The sequence below is a fragment of the Puma concolor genome, chromosome D4 (assembly GCF_028749965.1).
Source record: "Puma concolor isolate L17-30 chromosome D4, mPumCon1.1.hap2, whole genome shotgun sequence".
In the NCBI taxonomy this organism is placed as follows: Eukaryota; Metazoa; Chordata; class Mammalia; order Carnivora; family Felidae; genus Puma; species Puma concolor.
Window position 1 is genome coordinate 75,027,480 of NC_141679.1, and position 21,194 is coordinate 75,048,673.

The following is a 21,194-nucleotide window of genomic DNA, read 5'->3' on the forward strand; positions in this document are numbered from 1 at the left end:
CTTGTTTGAGGTTTATGACCCGCGTGCCTTCCAGGACCCAACAACTCATAAATTTAAAGTAGCTATGAAATTTCTGTTTCTCTGGGCCAGTCGGGCAGGGGCCTCTTAACAGAGCCGTTTTTATTCCCTTCTCTCGGCATCCTCTAAATGTCTGAGTGCTCCCTTGTGGGGCGCGCGGGCCTCCGTCTTAACCCTGTGCCCTTTTAAAATAAATTAGAACAGGACGGGAGGGAACTAAGGTTTATGGAGTGCCTACATGTGCCGTGCATTATCTTCAATACTCAGAACAACCCCGGGGAGACCGGGAAAGACCTTTCCCTAAAGCGCCCCCCTCTGCAGGTGATGAGGCTCTGAGAGGCTCTGTGACTTACCCAGGGTCCACAGACCTAAAGACTGGGTGACAATGACAGGAGAAGTGTCAGGTGTAGGGCCTGGCACTCTGTAAGTGCCGCCTGTTGTTAGTAATATTGCCGTCACCTTGAAAATAGTCTGATTTTTTTTTTTAAGTTAAGTCGTTGCAAAAGTCAAATACTTGGTTACTGTCTGTGACTTATTAGCCATGACCTCATACCTGGTGCTCACTCCTCTCGCGTCATACCTCAGCCTCAGCCCGGAAGGGTCTCTGAGCCCAAAGGACCAGGACCTCCGTTGTGCAGCAATGGTGCTGGGGTATGGGGTGGGGGGTGGGGGGGCGCTGTGCCTTGCTCATGGCCACACGCTTTGGAGGCCCTGGGGTGGAGGCACAGGTACATGGGCCTTGGAGCCACTCGGACCAGAGCTGAGTCCCAGGCTGCAGCCGCAAAACGTACATGGTGCGTGGCCAGACCTGAAAACGGTCTCTGAGACACAGCTCACCCTTTGGAACTGGGCACCATGTTTTCACTCTAGTTGATTGACAGGTTGGCCAGCTGATTCTCCCAGAAACTCTTGGCTGCAAACCTGAGTTCTTCCCAAGCCATTGTCCTACCTCTCAACTGCACAAGACCCCCCTCCCCCCTCCCCCCTCCCCCCTCCCCAGCTCCGCTCAAATCTTCCTTAGCAGGGAAGAGTAGGGGGTCTGGACAAGGAAGTGTCTGCTTTCCTGGGTGGCTTCTCCAGGCTGTTCAGCTTCGCTGAGCGGTGCTTGTGTGTCTACTCAGGGCCAGCGAGGCCGGCAGCCACCTAGAAGAGCCTCTGGAACACAGAGGCAAGTTATCACCCAGTGGAGTTAAAAAAAAGCAAAAGGAACCGCAGCGTGAGTGTGTGCCCTTCAGAAAGGAGAGGAAGCCTTTCACAAGACAGTATAAAGGCCTCTACTTCCTATGTTTCAATCAAGACTTTTGGCGGAGGCTGTGACACTGTTTCCATCCTGGCTAGCGGGTTTGTTTCTCTCTTTGAAACAGCCCCAGAGCCCGGAAAGATGGGGACAGATTTCCCAGCACCGCTTAAGGGCCATCCCTGCCCGCCCCCCCCGCACCCCCCCCAAACGTGACCGCCTCCCAGCCTGCTTCTGGCACAGGAAGAATGTGTGGAGCTCCCAGGGATGCTGGCAGCGGCCCCACTGCTTGGCTCCCGAATCAGAACCATCTGGTGGAGTGAGGGAAGTCAGGACAGTGCCTGGAGAGAGGCAGCTCTCCTCGGTGCCAGCCCCACGCCTGCCTGCCGCATTACCAGGCACCGGGGAGGAGCCCCAAAGAGACGGGGAGATGTGGGCCAGCTGCCTCTGAAACTCAACACATCCTTGCATTCACGTTGCTGCCTCTTTTCTCTTGCCTTCGTGAATGTTTCTTCTAGGGACTGCTGGGATTCATTGGTCTGGTTGGGGAGCCGGGGATCATGGGAGAAAAGGTGAGTTGTGTTGGTGGGGGCAGCGGGGTAGAATATAGAAACAGATAGAACCCGTGGTTGAAATCTTAAAAATGATGAAGGGGCCAGTTGCCCTGAGGATTTCAGACTTGCTTCCCCTGTGGCTTCCCCTGGCTTCCCTAGCGTTCCACACCCTCAAAGAGCCATTGTCCCCTTTCCCAGCACCCCCTGGGGGCTCTGCCCTGCCCTCCTGCAGGAGCAGCTAATGCACTTGCTGCGGGCCTGCCCGCCTGCTCACTGGCACAGCATAGGGGCGGGCGACAGAAGGGAGGTAAAGAGCCATCTTTTTGAAAAAGGGCACAGTTCCTTAGGCTGCCTCATTAGTCCCCTGGCAGCTCTGTTTTACAGACCAGACAACCGAGGCTCAGACGGGGGAGGGGGTGGGGGGGAGGCTGACTCAATCAAGGTCGCCCAGGTAGGAAGTGACAAAGCTGGGATGTGAACCAGGTTCAGTGCCCGGGGCCTCACGTTAGCTCCCAGCTCACCAGCACCCTGTGGTTTCCACTTTCCCACCACGGGCCCTGGAGGGTACCTGCTTTCCTTTTATGGGTTTGTCTGATCCCCAAGCTGGCCTTGCGGGGTGCCCGTATTATTCCCACTGATTGGATAGAGAAACTGAGGTCCAGAGAGAGGAAGCCTCTGCCCTACCATGACCACCTTCTCCTCCTCCTCTGTTTTCTCTTCTTCCTCTTCTCTTTTTAATTGATCTTTTTATTTTGAAGTAATTATAGAGTCACAAGGTGTTGCAAAAAGCAGTACAGAAGGCACCCTGTGCCCTCCCGTGGTCACATCTTGCACGACCACAGTGCGATATCAAACCAGCTCTGGCCTTCCCCTGTTGCTCAAATGTTCCGTGTCCCTCCGCACCTACAAACCGTTGCCCGTGCCCCTCCCCCGGCCAGGTACACCCCTCCTACTCCCACCCCTCCACCCTCTCTGCCTTCAGCTCCCTCGGGTCAAGCAGGTCTTCCCGAGGGGGGCCTCGGGGGGCACCCGCGAGCCCAGGTGCCTCAGATCCCCTGCTGAAAGGCCTTAGCACCGAGACCCACGCCCCCACTGCACTGCCGCTGGTTTGCATCTGCGTTGGTGATTTGTGTCCGTCTCCCCACGACACTCAGGGTCTCGCGGCCCATGAGCAAGGTCTGTCTGTGCTCCTCACCATTGCATCTTCTGGGGCTGGCGTGTCGTGCCAGGCCCGTAGAAGACGTTCGGTAAATGTTTGCCGTCTGAGTAGATACAAAACACAGGGCCTCACAAAAACAGCCAGGATGCAAAGCCAGAGCCCCTTTCGCCAGCAGCCTCTGACTCCTCCACCCACCATCTCTGCCCGGACTGTCTGGATGGATCAGGAGGAAGAGAGTTGCATCTCAGATGCCCCAGCATCTCATCTCTGTCCGGGCGAGGGAATGGGGAGAGTGAGAGCGCCTTCCCTTACCATCTCCACCTCAGCAGGCCCAGCCCAGGGGACGCCGTGCCCACTAGGACCACATGACATGGGCCAGCATCACAGGGGACAGTGTCATTAGCTCATCCTTGCTCAGGATCACCCTTGCCCGAGGGAAGCCCTCTGTGTGGCATGCCACAGTGGATGCCGAGGCCTCCCAGGGCTTGCCGGGTTCCTGGCTTCTGCTGAGCGAAATCCCAGCGCCCCTTCACCTGTCACCACCCTGGGTGATGCGGCTCTAGACTTCAGACAAGTCCCTACCCCCTCCTTTTTGGCCTCTGGAAGGCTTCTGCACCTGCTCCCCAGAGAGCCACCCCACAGCCATCACCTCCCTGAATTGCTGTCTCCATCACAGGGTGACCGGGGCATGATGGGACCCCCAGGCGCACCTGGACCCAAGGGATCGATGGTAAGGAGCAAGTGTGCACGCCTTGCCCTCTCCTATCACTGTCGTGGTGACAGTTCTGCTCTCCTCTGCCTGCTTCCGCATACCTTGGGCATTCAGAAAGACCCACCCCTTCCCCTTCCAAGAGGCCACCCTCATGGCCCTGGGCTGGGGCTGGGGCTGGGGCTGGGCCGCCGGGGGCGGAAGGAGGAAGGGCCACCTGCTTCAGCTGATTCCTTCTCTCCCATCTCTTTCTTGGCAGGGTCATCCTGGAACTCCCGGTGCAGTTGGGACCCCTGGAGAGCCCGGACCCCGGGTAAGCAAAGCCCTCATGTTCCCTGAGTTCAAACCCACTGCCGAGTAATGGTGAGGAGTCCAGACAAAACCAGAGTCGGACGAAACCCGGGTTTGAGTCCCAGCTCCATATTACCAGGGAAGATCATTGAACTTCTCAGAACCTAAATTTTGCTCATCTGAAACACAGAGAAAATAATCGTGGGTCATGATAGTGTCATCACATGAGTTAAATGAAACTGGGCAGCTAATGTTCATTATGTAGTGATGTTCCTTGCACGGGGTATCTTGGTCATTAACGCCATCATCGCTTTGTTCATTCACTCCAGAAATACCCTGTCACGTGTGCCTGAAGCCGCTCCAGGAGCGGGGGACAGCAGCCGTGAACAAGGCAGAAAACTGCTGCTGCCCGTTAGGAGATTATATTCTGGCATTTGAGAGAGAGAACCCCATAAATAAGGGACACCTGCTATGGAGAAAGTAGGGGAGAAGATGAGAAATGCTGGGGACACATTGGATGAGGGTTAGAGCATGGAGGTGAGGACACGAGGAGCCTGGGCTTGTGATGATTGAGGGCCAGGGGTATTCCTGAGGATCCCGAGGCAGGGAGGAGTGGGAGAGGCGGGGTAGTCAGAGTAGGGGACCCCATCTGCTCTCCTGAAGGTGATGTTGGGGGTGGGGAGGGGTGGCTCTCATTCCGAGCCCTCAGAGTGTCTGTTCCCTCTGTCTCTGCTGACGGAGGCTGGAGGCTGGGAGGGGCTCTCACTTCAGCCAAGGCTCGGGCCCAGAGCTCGGAGCCCACTCTGGGGAGGTGGAGGGGTGGGCTCAGGCAGGTAGAAAGGGTATGGGGGATGACAGAGACCAGCGCAGGCAAGATCCTGGGACAGGGCCGGGACAATGAGTTCAGGCTGCCCAGGTCCCTCCAAAGGCCAGGCTGAGGGACTCCCTGGAGTCTGATGAGGGAGGAAATGGGAGGCTTTGATGGCCTGAATCCGAGGGAAGCATGCACACACCAGTTCTCTGTGCCAATTAGGGAGGCAAAGCCAGCTTGGTTCCCAGACTCTTCTGTGCACCTACTATGTGCTGGGCCTTTGCTCAGCCCTGAAGGTGCAGGACTGGTATGAAACACATCTGCTTCTAAGATCCTGTCTAGTGGGGGTGCCAAGTAGAAATAGCCTCCTGCTCATTAACAGACCTTTACTGAGCACCTACTGTGTGCCAGGCGTCAGGGGGGTGCTGAGGAGGGATATGGAGGCACTACCCCGGGAACGAGAAGCCGGCACACAAGTAACCATAATCCCAAGACTGAGGTGCCACGCAGCGGGTGGCTCTGTGTGCCCCCTACAATCCTTTTCATGAGGTGGAAAACTCACAGTGCAGAGGTGGGATGAGAGCCAGCACTCTGGGCTCCTGATGGCATATCTTTCCCTGTTAATGGGGAGGAGGCAAACCACTTCTGGCCTGGGGCTGGAGGGGCTGGTTGGTGGCTGAAGATCCCAACTTGCAGTCTGAGGGTCCTAGCCCACCCAGCCGGAAGGCTGCTGTCCCATCTCTCTCCCCAGTGTTCACGGGACCCAGGTACGAGGGTCTAGCAGATGCTCCTAGAGACAGAGTGACTGGGGACCATCAGTGTGGGAGGTGCCCAGGCTAGGGTCCATCAGCAAGTTAGAGCTCCTCTGCCCTTAGACCTCAGCCTCTCTGGGCCTCAGGCTCCCTATCTGTCCAGCGGGAAGAGGAGCCTGGAACAGAGTTGCTGAGGCAACATGGAAGGCCAGTGGGAGGTGGGAAAACAGGGGATGTCCCAGCCAGCGTACGGAGGGAAGGTGCTGGCCTCTGAATCCTCTACCTCCGTGGCTCCGCAGACCTCCTCCCCACTCTGTGTCTTCCTCAGTGCTTCTAACTGTACTGGGGGGCGGGGGTGGCTCAGACTGAGTCAAATCAGTCACACGCTGCTTTCAGACCCCAAGGTTGCCATTGATTCACCATTGCTGCATATGGGGCTGGGTCACCTGGATCTCTTGGGGTGCTTCCCGGCCAGCCAGCTGCCCTAGTGCTGTTGGGAAGCGGCATAGCACCGAGGTCCAGAAATCTGACTTCAGAATCAGACACATGTGAGTCAAATCCTGGCCACTTTCTAGCTGTGTGATTGTTGGCAATAGTCACATCTTCTCTGCGCCTCAGTTTCCCTGTCCGTAAGCCAACATCGTACTACCTTCATGATGAGGTTGTTATGAGAAACAAGTGGTAACAGTGCATGCTGTAATGCTCAGCAAATGATCTGCATATACTAAGTGCATAATGACTGGTAGTAATAAGAATTACTATTTATTAGATACGGTGATTACCACGATTATTAGTAAGACTTACTGTTAAGGTGACATTTCTGATGATACCGTTCACATCTGATGAGTATTTTCCCACTTTTCCAATCACATTAATACCCATGTCCTCCTACAGCCCATCGAGGTCAGCCCAGATCAAGACCTTCATTATGTGGGGGACTGGGGACAGGTTCCAGAACCTCCAGTTACTGCCCCCGCCCCCCCGACCGAGAGAGCCGATAGCTACCCTTTGCTGGGACTTCCCATGTCGTTTTGTCTTCCCAGCAACTCCGGGAGCTAGGGATTCTTCTTATCCCCATTGATAGATGATGAAACAGAGGCCCAAAAGGTGGAAATCACTTGCCAAGGTCACAGGATTAGGAAGTGGCAGGGCTGGGATTTGAACCTGGCTCTCTGATGGAGCAGTCTGCTCCTTTAAGTCCTCTATTCTACTGCCTCAGAGTCAAGACTTGGCTCCTGAAATTTCCCAGTGACGCATTGCATGCCTGCTGCGGTCCAAGATCCTGCTGTAAAATGGCTCGTCCTCACCCAATCTTCCCATCTCCTGCCATCCCGGAGTCAGATCTGCTTTCTTATTGGGCCAAGCCTGGGTCCTCACCCCGCTTGCTCTGCTGACAAGGGGCAAGTTGGGACCCAGCCCCTCACGTCAGCCCTTCGGCAGCAGCTGATGGAGGGTCTGTACCCCTCAAGGCCGTGGGGAGGGACGAACGGGAACAGCAACTTTTTCCTGAGGCCCCAAATGGAGCTGGGCCTCTCCCTGGTATTTGCAGGGGGCTGAAGCTGCCTCTTCCTTGTAGAAGGAGCACGCCCCGTCTGAGGCTCGCTGCTGAGCTGGGAGGCTCGTGGAGGGGTCCGGCTGGCCTGCTGTGCGTGAAGGCGCTGCTTGGTGTGTGCAGCCCCGGCCGGAACCCGGGGGAGAAATGAGGCAATGAGGCAGCCTCCTCCTCCTCCTCCTTCCAGCTTCCTTCCCACCCTCTGTCCTCGCCTGTTGTTAGGTTGTTGGTGGGTCCTTCAGCAGGTCCCCACGTTCCTGTCATGGGTCTGCGCTGTGCCAGGTGCTGGAGAACAAAGGCAACCCTGTGTTTTCCTTCCCTCCCTCCCTGTCTCTCCCTTGCGTCTCTTGTCATTCCTGCATCAAACCAGATAACCGGCGGCTTCCCTGGGCCAGGCCCTGTTCCCTTCTCCCTGCCTCCCCCTCCCTCACCCCAGGGCTACGGTCTGGTTCTTCCCCCGTCCTTACCCCAGGGCTCTTTCTGCCCTGGTCAAAGCTTGCAGCTGATAGTCGGGGTCAGGGCGGGGGACAGATCACGGGGCTGCCATAGTCTCCTTGCTGATGGAGAGAGAAAAGGGGGAATGGGCATTTGAGGAGAACCTTGGTCAGGCATGGCATGGTAGCTTCTGGTTGTCGATTTTGAGATACAGGAGAAAATGGCTCATCCATCCAGGGAGGCTTCTTCTTACTCCAGGACTCCCAGGAAAGGTTAAGCCCCCCCTCCCCCCCACCCCACCACATCAAGCCTAGGGCATTGACTCATGCTCAGGGTTACGGCTTGTGGGCCACTTCTCCCAGTGGGACAGCTTTTCCCACTGGGCTGCATCCTTCTGTGCAGAGGCACTGGGCCTGCCCAGGGGCCGCTCCCAAGCACTGCCTGTCTGAAGGCTGCGGCCAGGCTTCACCCCCATGCTCCTAGCCTTCCCTCTCGCCCCCTTGCTACCGGAAAGGGGGCTTCTCCAAACTCTTTCTCCTCCCCACAGGGTCCTCCAGGATCTCGAGGTCCACCAGGCATGAGGGGAGCAAAGGGACGCCGGGTAAGTAGGGCCCAGTCCCCGGGGGGCTGATGCTGGCAGGGGCCACCTGACAGAGAGGCTCCCTCCTAGTCCTTGCCCCCTGCCCAGCCCTGAGATTGGTGGTTTCCAGGAATCACATGGGGTTCCAGGCTCATCCTGGGCCTGAGTGTTGGCCTGGGACCCCCTTTCCAGCCATCTCTTCCAGCCCATTTCTGAGCTCCAGGCCTCGCCATCCAGTGGGTACAGGCCAGCTCTGTGGTACCTGTGTTTGTCCATCCATTCATTTAGTTGGTCATTCAACCGCCATTTATTTAGCACCGACTATGTGCCGGCCACTGTTGAAGGGTCTGTAGACACTGCAAAGAATGGGACAAGCATGACCCCTGCCTGCTCTCGTGTGGCTCAATCCAGTAGGTCAAAGAGATTGTATAGGGTCATTGGCACATAGCGTAGGGTCATTGGCACATTGATGGTGATGATGCACAGGCAGCTTGGGAGCCTGGAAAGGGTTTCAGAGAAGGCTTCAGGAGAGGAAGACAGCTGAGCTGATGCCAGGTTCTGGGCAACGGACCGCCCTAAGGTGAGAGAAGGTGTGGCATGCTTCGGGGTCTCCAGTGGTTCAGCAGAGGGGCAGGCGAAAGGGATGAGACGAAGAATTAGCAGGTGCCAAGCCTGCGAACAGCACAGCGAAGCCTGTGGGCTGCTTTCCAAGGGCAGTGGGGAGCCACAGGGGATTTTAAGCAAGGGCTGGCCTGAGCACAGTGGCCCGAGGTAATAATCACTAGTCCTTACTGTGTGTCAGGTACTGTCTGTCACGTTTCACTCATTTAATCTTCAACACTACTCTATAAAGAAGGTGCTATTCTTATTTCTGTTTTATAGACGAGGAAACTGAGGCACAGAGGGGTTAAGTCACTCGTCTCAGGTTGCACAGTTAGAAAGTGGCAGAGCTGGGATGGGGACCCAGGGAACCTGGCTCTTTGGCATACTGAATGTAGTCTCATTTTCAGTCATGCAGGGAGGGCTGATGCAGTGGTTTTCTGCCCCCAACTGGTGTCCGGGTGCTGGGCCAGGCAGCCTTGTAGGAGGGAAACGCCAAGGCACAGGTAGAGCCGGCAGCCGAGGCCTGATATCCAAGCTCCATACAGGGGATCTGTGATCAGTCTCCTCTTGGCTGAATTTCAAGTGGTTTTAAATTTTCCCCCAAACCAGATGGCCTGAACAGTCAGCCAGGGAGAGGGGGGATTAAGAGGCATTCCTCTGGCCCAGCAGGGCCCCTCCCAGTGCCATGTCCTGGGTCTCTGCAAGTGGACCCAGGCCTGCTGGCAGCCAGTTCCACCTTGACCCTGAGCATGTCACCCCCTGCCCCAGAAAGCCAGATTAGCTGGAGGGTTCAAGGTCCTCAACTCACAGCTTCCCCCCGCTGGCTTTACCTCCCCTTCCCAGCAGTGGCTTGAAGAATGTATCTCCTGCTTGAGGAAACCCAGGCTCCAAACCACATCAAAAGTCTCCGGGGCTGGGAGGGAAGCATCGGGAACATGAGCTCCTCCCCCCTGCTGGGTTTGGCAGGAATGCAAAACCTGTGGGAACAGCCCCTTGAGTCCCTGGCCTCATGGTCCACCATTGGCCACTTCACAGAAGGGTAACTGAAGGATAGGGGGGGGAATCCTAGAGAGACGCATACTGTGCCTGCAGAAGAGCTCAATTCTGGACAGGCCTCCACGAAGCCACTGGCTTGCCGAGTGACCTTAGCAAGACCTGGCCACCCTCCGAGCCTCGGTTTCCCCATATGTGCCATGGGGAATGTAGAAGGCCCTGCCTGCGTCTCTGCCCATGTGCGGGAGGGGACGAGATGGGCCCTTAGGCCCTTGGCTCTTGGTAGAACTGCTGACAGGGTCTGGGTCCACAGGCCTCGGGGGCTCGGGGTCAGACAGGGGCAAGTCCCAGCCTTCCCAGTTATCAGTTCTGGAACCTCAGGCCTTGGTGGGTGACATGAGGAAGAAGTTGTGAGGACCCGGAGTATGAACGCACATCAGCTGGATGCCCATTTCTCCCACGGCCGCCAGTCACTCTTTATCAGTGTGGGAGTGAACTCCCCGTCACAGGGGGATGTGGAGGTCGGGGTCTGCTCTGGGACAGGGTGCTGGAAAAGACGACGTCTAAAATCCCTGTTCGTTACCTGGGGGATTCCACAGTCTCCCTCCACCACCCACTTTGAGGGAGTCGTGAGGATTCTGAGGTTCACGTGCCTGACATTAGACTCTGCTCCCATGAATGGGGCTTAGAGCTCCTCGAATCTTGGCTCTCCCTCTTTGGCCCTGGGCAACTGACTCCTCTCTGGGCCTCTAGCTTTCCTCCGCAAAATGGGTGAACAAAACAGAACTAGCCTCTCCAGAGGGCCCTGGGGTTAAATCCCTTTGCAGGCTCCTTGCGCTCGGTGAGCACCCGATAGGGCAGCGGTGTGGGAGGCGCTGGGCGCCTGTTCGTTCCCTCCTGGCTGTCCATCCCTTTGTCACAAGAGCTGTAATTGGCCAGATTTTCTGTCCCGGACTGCCCGAAGGGCAGCCCCGGCTCTGACTGCAAGCTTCCTCCTGGGGAGTGGCTACAAGAGGACAGACATGTGGTTCTGATGGAAAACCCAGGCCTGCCTCCAGCAGCGCTGGCTGGCCTGTGTTCACTTGGAGAAGGAGCGAGCAGGACTGGGGGGCCCTCGGCACACAGGACGAGCTACAGCGTGGCCCAGAGCAAGAGCTATGGGGCCCAGCCTGCTCCTCTCCCTGCCCTAGGGGGCCGGGGTTGGGGGGAGGGTGGCTGGGCCCCCTCTTCCCTCCAGGCAGCACCAGCTTCTCCCCGAGCTCCCTGGGGGCTCCCAAGGCATCGCCATCTCCCAGCTAACAGGGAATTTAGACATTGTCTTCTCCAGCATCCTGCTCGGGCCTTCACGGCTCCTGTAGGCCCTGACCTGTACACCCCCATGATGGGGAGCGCACTCCCACGCTGAGAAGCAATGACAGGGAGTGGTGGAGAGAAATGGGCCTCTGGCGGAGTTAGGTTCAGTCTGGCTTCTCCGCTTACCAGCAGCGTGACCATAGGCCGTTTCCTCGCTGCAAAACGAGGATGAGAGCTGTGAGTATCCTTGCCACCACCACTGTTTCACTACCATTATTACAGATCTCAAAACCGTTCTCTCCGAAAGGCCTTGATTCCAAGGACAAATAGGGTGCTGTGTGATTCAGACCAAGCCATCAACACCTCTGGGCCTCCACTGCACTCTCAGAGCTGTCTCTTTCCAGGGAGGTCTGTGCCTCGGCTAGAGACAGAGGCCAGGGGCCAGAAGCCAGCCCTCAGGAGGGCCCTGATGCCCACCCAGCAGCTGAGCCTCTGTCCCAGCTCCTGTGGCTCGGGATGTCCCCCCTTCAATGTGTCTCTATCTCCACCGGGCCCCTGTTCGTGAATCAGGGGCGGAAAGCCTGACACACGGCCTGATAGGGTCCATCTGAGACAGAGGCCCAGAGAGGGGAAGGGGCTTACCCAGGGCCACACAGCATTCCAGCAACAGAACCAGAACCAGCAACCGCAGCGTCTAATCATGTGCAGTACTGGGTCTCTGAAAGCTCTCAGCTGGCTCTCGTAGCGTGCTCGAAGCTGCCTGCTCTGAGAAAGGGACTGAGGCCAGATCTGCCAAGCCACTCCTCTGTGTCCCTGTCCTCCAGGAACCTGCCACCTCCTCTGGCAGATCCAGCTGTTCCTGAGCACTTATGAGAGGCCGGGGCGGGGGTGGGGGGGTGGGGGGGTTTATCTCCTACCTTAAAGGAGAGATTCTCAGCCTCATTTCCGAGACAAGATAACTGAGGCTCGGCGTCGTCCCCTGTCCTGGGTTTATTCAGTTTGTGAGGCACTATTTATGTTTTTTTAACGTTTAATTTTGAGGGAGAGGCAGAGTATGAACAGGGGAGGGGCAGAGTGAGAGAGGGAGGCGCCGAATCCGAAGCAGGCTGCAGGCGCCGAGCTGTCAGCACAGAGCCTGACGTGGGGCTCGAACCCACAAACTGTGAGATCATGACCTGAGCTGAAGTCGGACACTTAACTGACTGAGCCCCCCAGGCACCCCCATGAGGCTCTATTTAAGGCCGTTGGTGTGGAGATGATGCATTGGAAGCCCCAGGTAGCTGATAAGAGGAATTGTTGCTTTCTTTGGCTCAATTGTTAATTGAACATTTCTGGGGTGCCTGACGGGCTCAGTCAGTAGAGCACACAACTCTTGATCTCGGGGTTGTGAGTTTGAGCCCCATGTCGGGCGTAGAGATTACTTAAAAATAAAATGTTTAAAAAAACAAAATGAAATTTCCTTGTTCAATTTTTAAATGCTTTCTTCCTGTCCTATTTTCAATCTCTCATACCCCCCTTCCAGCCAGACACGTTCCCTCACCTCCTTTTGTGGCTGGCCCCCACACTCCCGGTCCGGGGTGGGCCGGCCTCCTGCACAGGACCCTCTTTGTCTCCCCAGCATGACCTCTCTGATCCTCTGCAGGACAAACACCGCACTGTTCTCTATGGGGGCCTTTTCTAGATCCCATCTGTGTCTCTGTGGGAGTTCCTGTAAGGGGGTCACATGGGCCAGTAGGTAGAACCCTGGAGGAGATACACTTGCTGATGGGCTAAGGGACCTGAGACAAATCACGGCCCTTGACTGGGCCTCAGTATTCGCATCTGTGCAGTGGGGGCAGGGAGCACATTCCACCCACCCCAGGAGGTTTCCTAGCTTTCGAAGGAATAAGATTCCTGTCTGGGGCTCCAGGGAACAGCGGCCTGACCCCTGCCCCGCTCCTGCCCCCTCCACATGTCGGCTCTTCCTCCGTGAGCAGGGCTGAATTGACTTGCACGTCGGGCTGGAGGAGGCTGCTGCAGACACCCAGCCTCATGCAGACTCAGACCCTCCCTGAGGGTTCGGTTCACCCCCACGGATTGCGGACCACACACCTGCTTCTGCCTCACATGTGCCCTGGGAAGTGCATGCAACAGCCGAACCTGAAGGCCCAACTGGAGGGACTGGGCCACGCGTGGCTAGGCTCTGCCCTCAGCCTCCACAACTATGAAATGCGTTGGCTGGCTGACCTCCGAGGTCTCTTTAAACAGGGTCATTTGTGCAGCACCGGCTCTATTCCAGAATGATAGGGCCTCTAGCGGAGTCCCTCCAGGTGGAGCCATCTCGGCACACCGCACCCGGATGGCCAGCCTCAGGCTCGGGATGTGCGGGCAGTAGGAGAAGAAGGGAGCCCCAGGCTGGTGCCGGGAAAGGCCCAAGGCTCTGGGCAGCCCTGCCCTCCTGGTTCCCGGCCCGAGGGAGACCCCTGCTGTCCACCATGCTAGTCCTTTTTTCCTATTCCAGGGCCCCCGAGGACCAGATGGACCAGCCGGGGAGCAGGGGTCCAGGGGCCTCCAGGTACCAACCCCGTGGCCTGCCCTTGCTCATGCCTCCCACGCTGGGTCAGGAATTCCGGAACCAAGGCTCACAGCTTCCTTGGCATGAGGCTGCTGTGGGCAGCAGGGAGTCCGAGAGAGGCTGAGAGCTCACGGCCGCGCCTCCTGGCCCTGGAGTCTGAGCAGGGGGGCGACGGAGAGAGAGCAGTGAACGAGAGGGAGCCGGGGGATTGTGGGAGTGAGGAGGAATGCAGGTACCTTCTAGCGCCTTCCCCGGGGTTCCCTGGCCCCCTCTAGGGCCCCCAAGAGTCGAGATGCTTCTACTCCCAGCAGGAGCAAAGGCTCCCTGGTTCTCCAGAGCAGCTGGTGACTATGGCGAGCCACTCCCCTTACCGGGCCTCAGTTTCCCACCTGCATGGTGGAGAGAGGGGTGGATGATTACACCGGTTCCTTCCATCTGCCATGGGGTGTGGGTCCTGTGTCCGCGAGCGGTACCCCCCAGCACCCTGTCCCACCTTCACACGCTGTTTCGGCAGGGCCCTTCAGGACCTCAGGGCAGACCGGGCCAGCCCGGGCAACAGGTACGTCAGGCCAAGGCCGCCAGCCCCCTCCCCGCTCCCTGCTTTGTGATCTGTGCCTCTAATGACCCCAAATGCGTTTCCAGGGTGCGGCCGGTGAGCGAGGGCACTCGGGAGTGCGAGGCTTCCCGGTAAGTGACACCAGTTCTGGAAATTCCGTGGGGCTTTGCTGGGAGATTATAGCCACGTCAGCCAAATTCCCATCCTGCTGTGGAAACCCCACAGGCTCTAGCTGCCTGCTCTGTCTACACGGACGACCCTCCAGCCTGCCTCTTTCCCCTGAGACTCAGTGTCCCCATCTGTCACTTGGTGGAGGGTAGGGGTCGGACCATCACACGTGGTGAAGGCTTACAGCCGCGAAGGGACTAAGTCACCTCTGTCCCTCTCTGCAGGGCATCCCGGGTCCCTCAGGCCCTCCGGGCACCAAGGGCCTCCCAGGAGAACCGGTAAGTGCCCTCTTGCCCCCCTCTTTTGCCTCTTTGCCCCCCGGCAGGCTGGTCTCAGATGGGCCACCTCTGGGAGTGTGGGATGTGGTCATATAAGAAGGAGGCTGGAGGGAGACAGTACCAGGGCCCTGCTACCCTGATGGGACAGGCCTCGGAGGGTAGAGAGAGTGAGCGCTGGCCAGGGAGCTCAGGAGCTCTGGGCTTGAGTCTAAGCACTCTTGTCCTCCAGCCTAGTTTTCTTGCAAGTGAGATGGGAATAAATTGTCCTTACCTTGCCATCCTGTTGTGAAAATGAACCGGTAACATGTACAGAGTGCTCAGCACAGACTAAAGCTGAGGGAACAGAGTACTTGAGGTCACCAAGTGGGGAAGGATGGAACTGTAGGGTCTGGACATCGGACATCGGGGAGACAGGGGTCACAGGGGCCGGTCGCTTCAAGCCGTGGGGAGAGCTTGCTCTTGCTCCCAAGGGCCACAGGAGACAATGAGTGATTTGAAACCGAGGTGACCCTTTAGGAGGTCTCCCTGGAAGGATGGGTTTGGAGAACAGCCCAAGTGTCAGGGTGCCCCACAAGGAGGCAGTGGAATTGTACTGCTGGGGAGGGACAGGAGAGGATGGTCTCGAGAGGTGCAGGAGGAGGGTTCCCTGCCTGGGGCAGGGGGAGCACGGGAGGCTTCTGCCCCCCAGAGCCATGCTACAGTCCCACATCTTGAGGCCCAAGAGACGCCATTTTGAACACTGAATTGAGCAGGAGCAGGGTGGGGGTTTCTAGAGGTGGGGCCCAGGTGGGAGGTGTCCAGGCAGAGGGAATGGAGTGAGCAAGTCTGCTTGGAGAGCTGGAAGGTTTCTGAGTAGGGGAGGGCCCTCTGAATTTGAGGGGGAGGAACAGGAGAGAGTGCAGGCGATAGAGGGGTGGCAGGAGACCAATAGGGAGGGGGGAGCTGTAGACACAGGCTGTGGGGGGTGTGGGCCGCAGAGTCCCAGATTCTATGGATCCTCTCCCTCATCCGCCCCTCCAGAGGGCCCAGGCTGCCGTCTCGAAACTGTTGTGTGTCTGTCTGTCTTCCAGGGCCCTCAGGGACCCCAGGGACCACTTGGCCCTCCTGGAGAGATGGGACCTCAGGTGAGTGCTCAGGGCCCCTTGTTTGTCCCAGGACGTTGCTGGGGAGACATCAGCCCCTCGAAGCCCTCCTCCTCAGGGGGTCCCCGGCCTGGCCTGGGAGGGGGATGGTCATGTCCTGTGTCCCACAGAAAGTGAAGGTTAGGCACCCTGGCAGGAAGGGCAGATCCACCTTAGGCATAAGGGGAGGGGCTGGGCTCCCTGTCCCAGGGGCTGCTGTGTGCCTGGCCTGCAGGGGTCCCGGGGCCCTCACGGGGGTTGGCAGTGCCTCTTCTGTGGCACCGGGGAAAACAACGATGCCGCACCCCACCCCTGCTGGGACTTCACCTCGGCACTGAGGTTTGACTGCAGAGAGAGCCCTCTTGAGGCCATGCAGCAGAGGGCTCCCATGGGGCCTCTGACACCTCTGCCTTATCCAGAGAAAACTGAACCACGGCATTGGGTTCGTGCAGGGGCGGTGGCCATCCCCATGATGGTAACTCAGACCCCTCCCCACCTTAGTCATCCCGCCCAGCTTTGGAGGGAAGGACTGGGATCAGTCAGCCCTGAACACAGCCTTTATTGGCTTCTTCCCCTGTTGTTATGTGAATCCTGAAATTTTCCTCCCTGTGCTTGCCAAGGGGCTCCTAATGTGGTAAACCACACTCGTGGGGAAGGAGAGGGCTCCAGCAGCCTCAGGGGAGCCCCGAGGCTCAGCACCCTGGGCCCAACCACCACCCTCGCTATGATCCCAGCTCCCAGCTCCGAGAAGGCTGCAGCCTGCTCCCAACTCTGTGTCTCATGCTGTGTGACCTCAGGCACGTTCCTTGCCCTCTCTGGGCCTGCTTAAGTTATCTCCTCCCTTACAACCAGAGGCCAGCCCTTGCTGTAGGAGGGACCGATGGCATTTTTTTGCAGGGGCCTCCCGGTGCAGTAGGAGAGCCGGGCCTTCCTGGGGAAGCCGGGATGAAGGTAAGGCAGGATGAAAGAGAAAAGTGACTTGTTGAAACCAGCGCCCAGCTGGCGGCCACGTCCTCCCCACGGAAGAGAAACGGGCCTTTCTTGTGCCGGGATAATGAGTTCTCTGTGCTCCTGGCCGGGGAGCGGGTCCTGGCTATGGCCACAGTGGAGGGCCCAGCTGGCCGGGAGCCCCTGCCCCTGCCCCCTGCCCCCTGCCCGGTGGTGTTTTCTCTGGCACCTGCCCCACGCTGGGGCAGCCGCACCTCCTGGCCTCCCACGATACTATCTGTATCTCAGCACCCGTGCCCCTCATTACCTGCCGGGAAACAGGCGCCCATTGATACCTGGGCTCTGGGGAGGGCCCTCTCCCCTCTCTGCTGTGGGAGAGGATGCGGCTCCCTACGCAGGCCCCGGGGCTGATGAGTGATGCTGACAGCCTGAGGGCCTTGTTAGGCAGGGCCTGGGGGAGCCCGCAAGGGTCTGTGGGACTAGAGGCGGACACCCCCTCCCTGTCCGTGCCTGAGCCTCCCTGCCATTCGGAGGGAGTTGGACCAGGCTTGGGACTTTGGTTGTTGACTTAGTTCTAGAATCCTTTGCGTGAACAATGCAGAAAACCACCCCGTATATAAAACAGACAGAAATGGGATCCTTCTGGTGGGGGCAGGGCTGGGGGCTCAGAGCCCCTCCTCCTTGGGCCCTTGGGGCATCAGCACGGAGGGAGACTAGTGCGCACATGCCCACACGGTCATCTTCTGGGGGGCAGGGGACATTATTCTGGCTCATGTAGGGCCTCTTCCTCCTTTGGGTTTCTCTCCAAGGCTCTCAGGGGAGCAAAGAAGGTGGGCAGCCACAGAGTTACCGTCCCTGCATCCGATCCTCCCTGGAGCCTAACTACCCAGGTTTGGATCCTGAATCTGTCACTTATTAGCCTCATGGGCTCGGGCTAGTTCTGTCACCCCACGGTCTGCAGTGTCTTCCTCCGGAAAAGAAGACACCTTTCCTGGCAGGGTCGCGGTGAGGGATCACATGGGAAATAAAAAGGCAGTTAGAACAGTGCCGTGTCCACGTGAGCCTGATGGTGGTGGTGGCCGTGGCGGTCCTGACGTGGCCAGGGCGACCGTGGAGCGGAGGCTCTGGTTGGCATTTTACAATTTCGCTTTGGTCCTCGGAAGAAGGTGCTTCCCCAGCTCCCCACCCAAATCTGAGCTGGTGAGAACTGGAGGGTGAAGTCAGGGCTGGGACTGGCCCCACCCACCCCCATGGACTTGTGTTTGGCTTCTCCTAGGGTGACCTTGGGCCTCTGGGCACCCCTGGGGAGCAGGGCCTCATTGGGCAGCGGGTAAGTCGAAGCAAATTCATTCTCCCTGGAAAGCCACCTGAGGGGCGCTTGGGTGGGGGGAAGGGCTTCACTCAACCTCCCCGAGCCTCAGGGAGAAGGAGACCCTGAATCCCTTCAGCCTCATCCCATCTATCTCTCTTGGTGGGCCAGCATTTCCACCCTGTAGAGGCACTCTTCGAAGAAAAGGGTTCTGTGGTCAAAGTGGTCAAAGCGGTCAAAGCGTCTGAGACTCACTGCATGCTCCGTGTTCCCTCTTACGTATCAGCAGTAGCATTTTCAAGGCTCTGAGAAGGCCTGCAGCCAAGAAACTGGTTCCTTTTGGATTCATCCAGGGCCCCCAAACTTACTGACCTGCAAGCACTTTTACTGAAAAACACCTGTTTTTCATCCCTGAAAACTGTTCCATGGAAGGTGACCTTCCCCTTTACTGGAAGAAACCCACAAAGCTTTTCTTTCTCTGTGAAGCATTGGGATGCCTCTCTGTCTACCTCTCTATGCTCTGTGCCCAGTTTACAAGGTCTCTGCCTGAATGTGGCCTGGGGTACCGGGAGGGGTACAAAGCAGGCATCCCCTAGCACCTGATGGCTGCAGAATGTGGAGTCCGGCAGGGAGGGGGAGTTAGTGTGGGCCTCAGTTCGTGGGGACACCAGGCCCAGCCCAAGCCCCCCCTCATTTCTCACCTTTCCCGTTTTTCCATTGCCTCTTGCTCCCCCCTGCCCTGAGTTAACAGAGGCTCCACAAATTGAGTTGGGACATAGAAAGAGCGAGAAAGACCACGGGGCGGGAGACGATGAGTGTGGAGCCTGAAGCCGTGAGATGGCAGCGCTCGTGTGTCAACGAAGACTGATCAGTGCAGTTTTCTGGGAGTGCCATGTTGAGAAGGATCCCGAGGCTCCACGTAGGCGCAGTAGGGAAGAGAATCTCTCAGAGCACTGGGAACAGAGCAGTGAGTGACCGGAGGCCTTGTCCTCATGGGCCCACGTCCTGGTGAATCCATTAGTCTGCGCGCCTGTCACGCCTTTGCCATCCCTGCATCTGACGACTTCTGAGGCTCCTCAGAAGGTGCTGAACGGCTATGAGCTCTGAAAGCAAAGAGAGACCCAAACACCTGTGACGGCCGTTTGGAGAACTGAAAAGTCCAGGGGCATCTCTGGAGCTGGGACTGCAGGCAGAGAATCTAGCCGAGGGCCAGATGTGGATTCCGGGGCTTGGTATCCTTCCCAGACTTGCTGGCAAAAAGAAAAAAAGAAAAAAAGTCTTAAGTTTGGCCTGGCTGTCCTCATCTGAGAAATGGGATTCCACCGAGGAGTTCCATGAGAGCTCGCTCCAGTTCCAGAAATAACGTACCTAGTGGCTGGCGTTTGTGGGGTGCTTATACTGTGCCTTACAGGAGCCCTTAAAGGAAGGGGTATCAGCCCAATTCTCAGGGGAGAAGACAGGTGCCCGTGGGGGGCTAGGTAGTTTGCTCGTGGTCACGCTGCCGGTGAATGGGAAGCCTAGTTGGGGGACTGAGGTCCGGGTGGCATCGAAGCCTTTCTCGAAGCCCTGGGCAAGCACCGCCTCCCAGTCCGGCCAGCCAACTTGGACACTGCAACTCAGGACCTCCTGTCGCCCCCACCTGACCAACCCTGCAGATAGAGCAGGCTGTGGCTTGGGGGCTGCTCCTCCTTTCTGAAGAGGGTGCCTCAACCCCCCTGCTCGCTCACTAATTCAGCCACCGTTTACCGGGCACCTGCTCTGTGCCAGGCATGCCAGGGCCCTACTGCCTGGAGACAGGGTTGGGGTCCTGCCCCAGGGAGGGGGAGGAAGTAAAAGCACATGGGGCCCCCTCCCCAGTAATGTCTCCTCATCTTTCCCCACCACCCTTTGCAGGGAGAGCCGGGCCTTGAGGGTGACGGTGGCCCTGCAGGGCCTGACGGGCTGAAGGTAAGCATCCTTCTGCTGTAGGGTCTGGGGGGCAGGAGGAGGTGTTCTGGAAGTGCCTTCTACCTCTGCCCCCACTACCCTCCCATCCCAGACCTAAGTTTTCTCTCAGAAGCACTGTGTTCCCATAAAGCTCTGAGAGCAGACCTCTGGCTCCTATTGAAGGCAGCGCTGTCCAGCACTGCAGCAGCCTCCTGCCCCGCTTGGACGGGGGCCTAGGAACCCTCCCCACCTTCCGCTGCTCGCTGCTGCCCTTCTCCTCAAAACAACAGCTTCTCTTGGTTAAGGGTAGTACCTGAGCACCTGCTCCGTGCCCGGCCCAGGGCCAGCAGCTTTGATATCTGGGATCTTCCAAACATCCTAAAAGATCAGGAAAATCAGAATCGCCACCCATGACCTGTAAGCCACTATTTATGGCGGACTAGTCACATATGTATCAGGTACTATACTAAGCCCTTCGTGTCGTGTCACACCTCAGTTAATGGTCCGGGATCAGTTCTGTCTCTAAATGAGGAAACTGAGGCTCAGGGAGGTTAAGCAACTTGCCCAAGGACGCACAGCCAAGACCCAAGCCTCAGCTACCTCTTTGCACCATGCGCCCAATCTAAAGATGAAGAGACTGAGGCTCAGAAGGAGGCAGAGGCACACTCATCCAGAGTCTGTGGCTGAGTGGAGAATCCAAAACTCAAACCCAGGGTTCACTGGCACCAAAGCGTATAGGCCTAACTCTGCCCCGCTGCATCCCGGAGATTCCTCTGTCAGCCACAGAGGCTGGCACTTTCAGGAGGTGCCAGGGCTCCCCTGAACCCCAGGGCAGGCTGGCACCACTCTCTGACTTACCAGCGCCACCTCTAGCCCAGGCCTGTCCCTGGCTGCCAGCCCTGGCCCTGCCCTGGCATAGGAGGTGGGCTTTTCCCAGGGCTGATCTGTCACACTGTGACTCAGCTCCCTAGCCCAGGGTCCCAAGTGCCACATCCCAGGCTGCCCTTTGTCAGCCATTTACTCTCATGTGACCTCGCATAAGCAGCCCATCTCCAGACCTCCACTCCCACTGCCCTGTCCCCGTAATTGCCCTGGGTCCTGGGCCTCCCCATCTACCAGGAAACCTCGATGACGATGATGTGGCCCCTGGCTGGCTCTGCTTCTGCCTCTGGTTTTTCTTGCAAGGCTGAGAGCGCCCCCTGTCTGCCATCCAGCAGCCTTCTCTCCTCTCCAACGCGGCTGCATCCTAGGATACAGCCAGGTCCTGGCCGGGGAGACCCGGAGCCACCCGAGAGCCCCCCCCACACCCTTTGCCAAATGTCCGCTTGAACTGCGGGGACACTGAGG

At 57.9% G+C, this 21,194-nt stretch overlaps 1 protein-coding gene across 9 annotated transcripts in view; it reads left to right on the plus strand.

Annotated features, from left to right (window-relative positions):
* Positions 1-21,194, plus strand: part of COL27A1 (collagen type XXVII alpha 1 chain) — a 140,830-nt gene that overhangs the window by 85,742 nt on the left and 33,894 nt on the right. For 7 of the 9 annotated variants that reach the window (XM_086683806.1, XM_086683804.1, XM_086683805.1 and 4 more), the window contains 13 exons: positions 1,774-1,827; positions 3,645-3,698; positions 3,937-3,990; positions 8,066-8,119; positions 13,488-13,541; positions 14,056-14,100; positions 14,184-14,228; positions 14,490-14,543; positions 15,614-15,667; positions 16,562-16,615; positions 17,422-17,502; positions 17,889-17,942; positions 19,815-19,868. In XM_086683806.1, the coding sequence (XP_086539932.1) occupies positions 1,774-1,827; positions 3,645-3,698; positions 3,937-3,990; positions 8,066-8,119; positions 13,488-13,541; positions 14,056-14,100; positions 14,184-14,228; positions 14,490-14,543; positions 15,614-15,667; positions 16,562-16,615; positions 17,422-17,502; positions 17,889-17,942; positions 19,815-19,868 (711 nt within the window). The remainder of the gene's footprint in view (positions 1-1,773; positions 1,828-3,644; positions 3,699-3,936; positions 3,991-8,065; positions 8,120-13,487; positions 13,542-14,055; positions 14,101-14,183; positions 14,229-14,489; positions 14,544-15,613; positions 15,668-16,561; positions 16,616-17,421; positions 17,503-17,888; positions 17,943-19,814; positions 19,869-21,194) is intronic. The other 2 variants (XM_086683811.1, XM_086683812.1) reach the window with 1 other exon arrangement.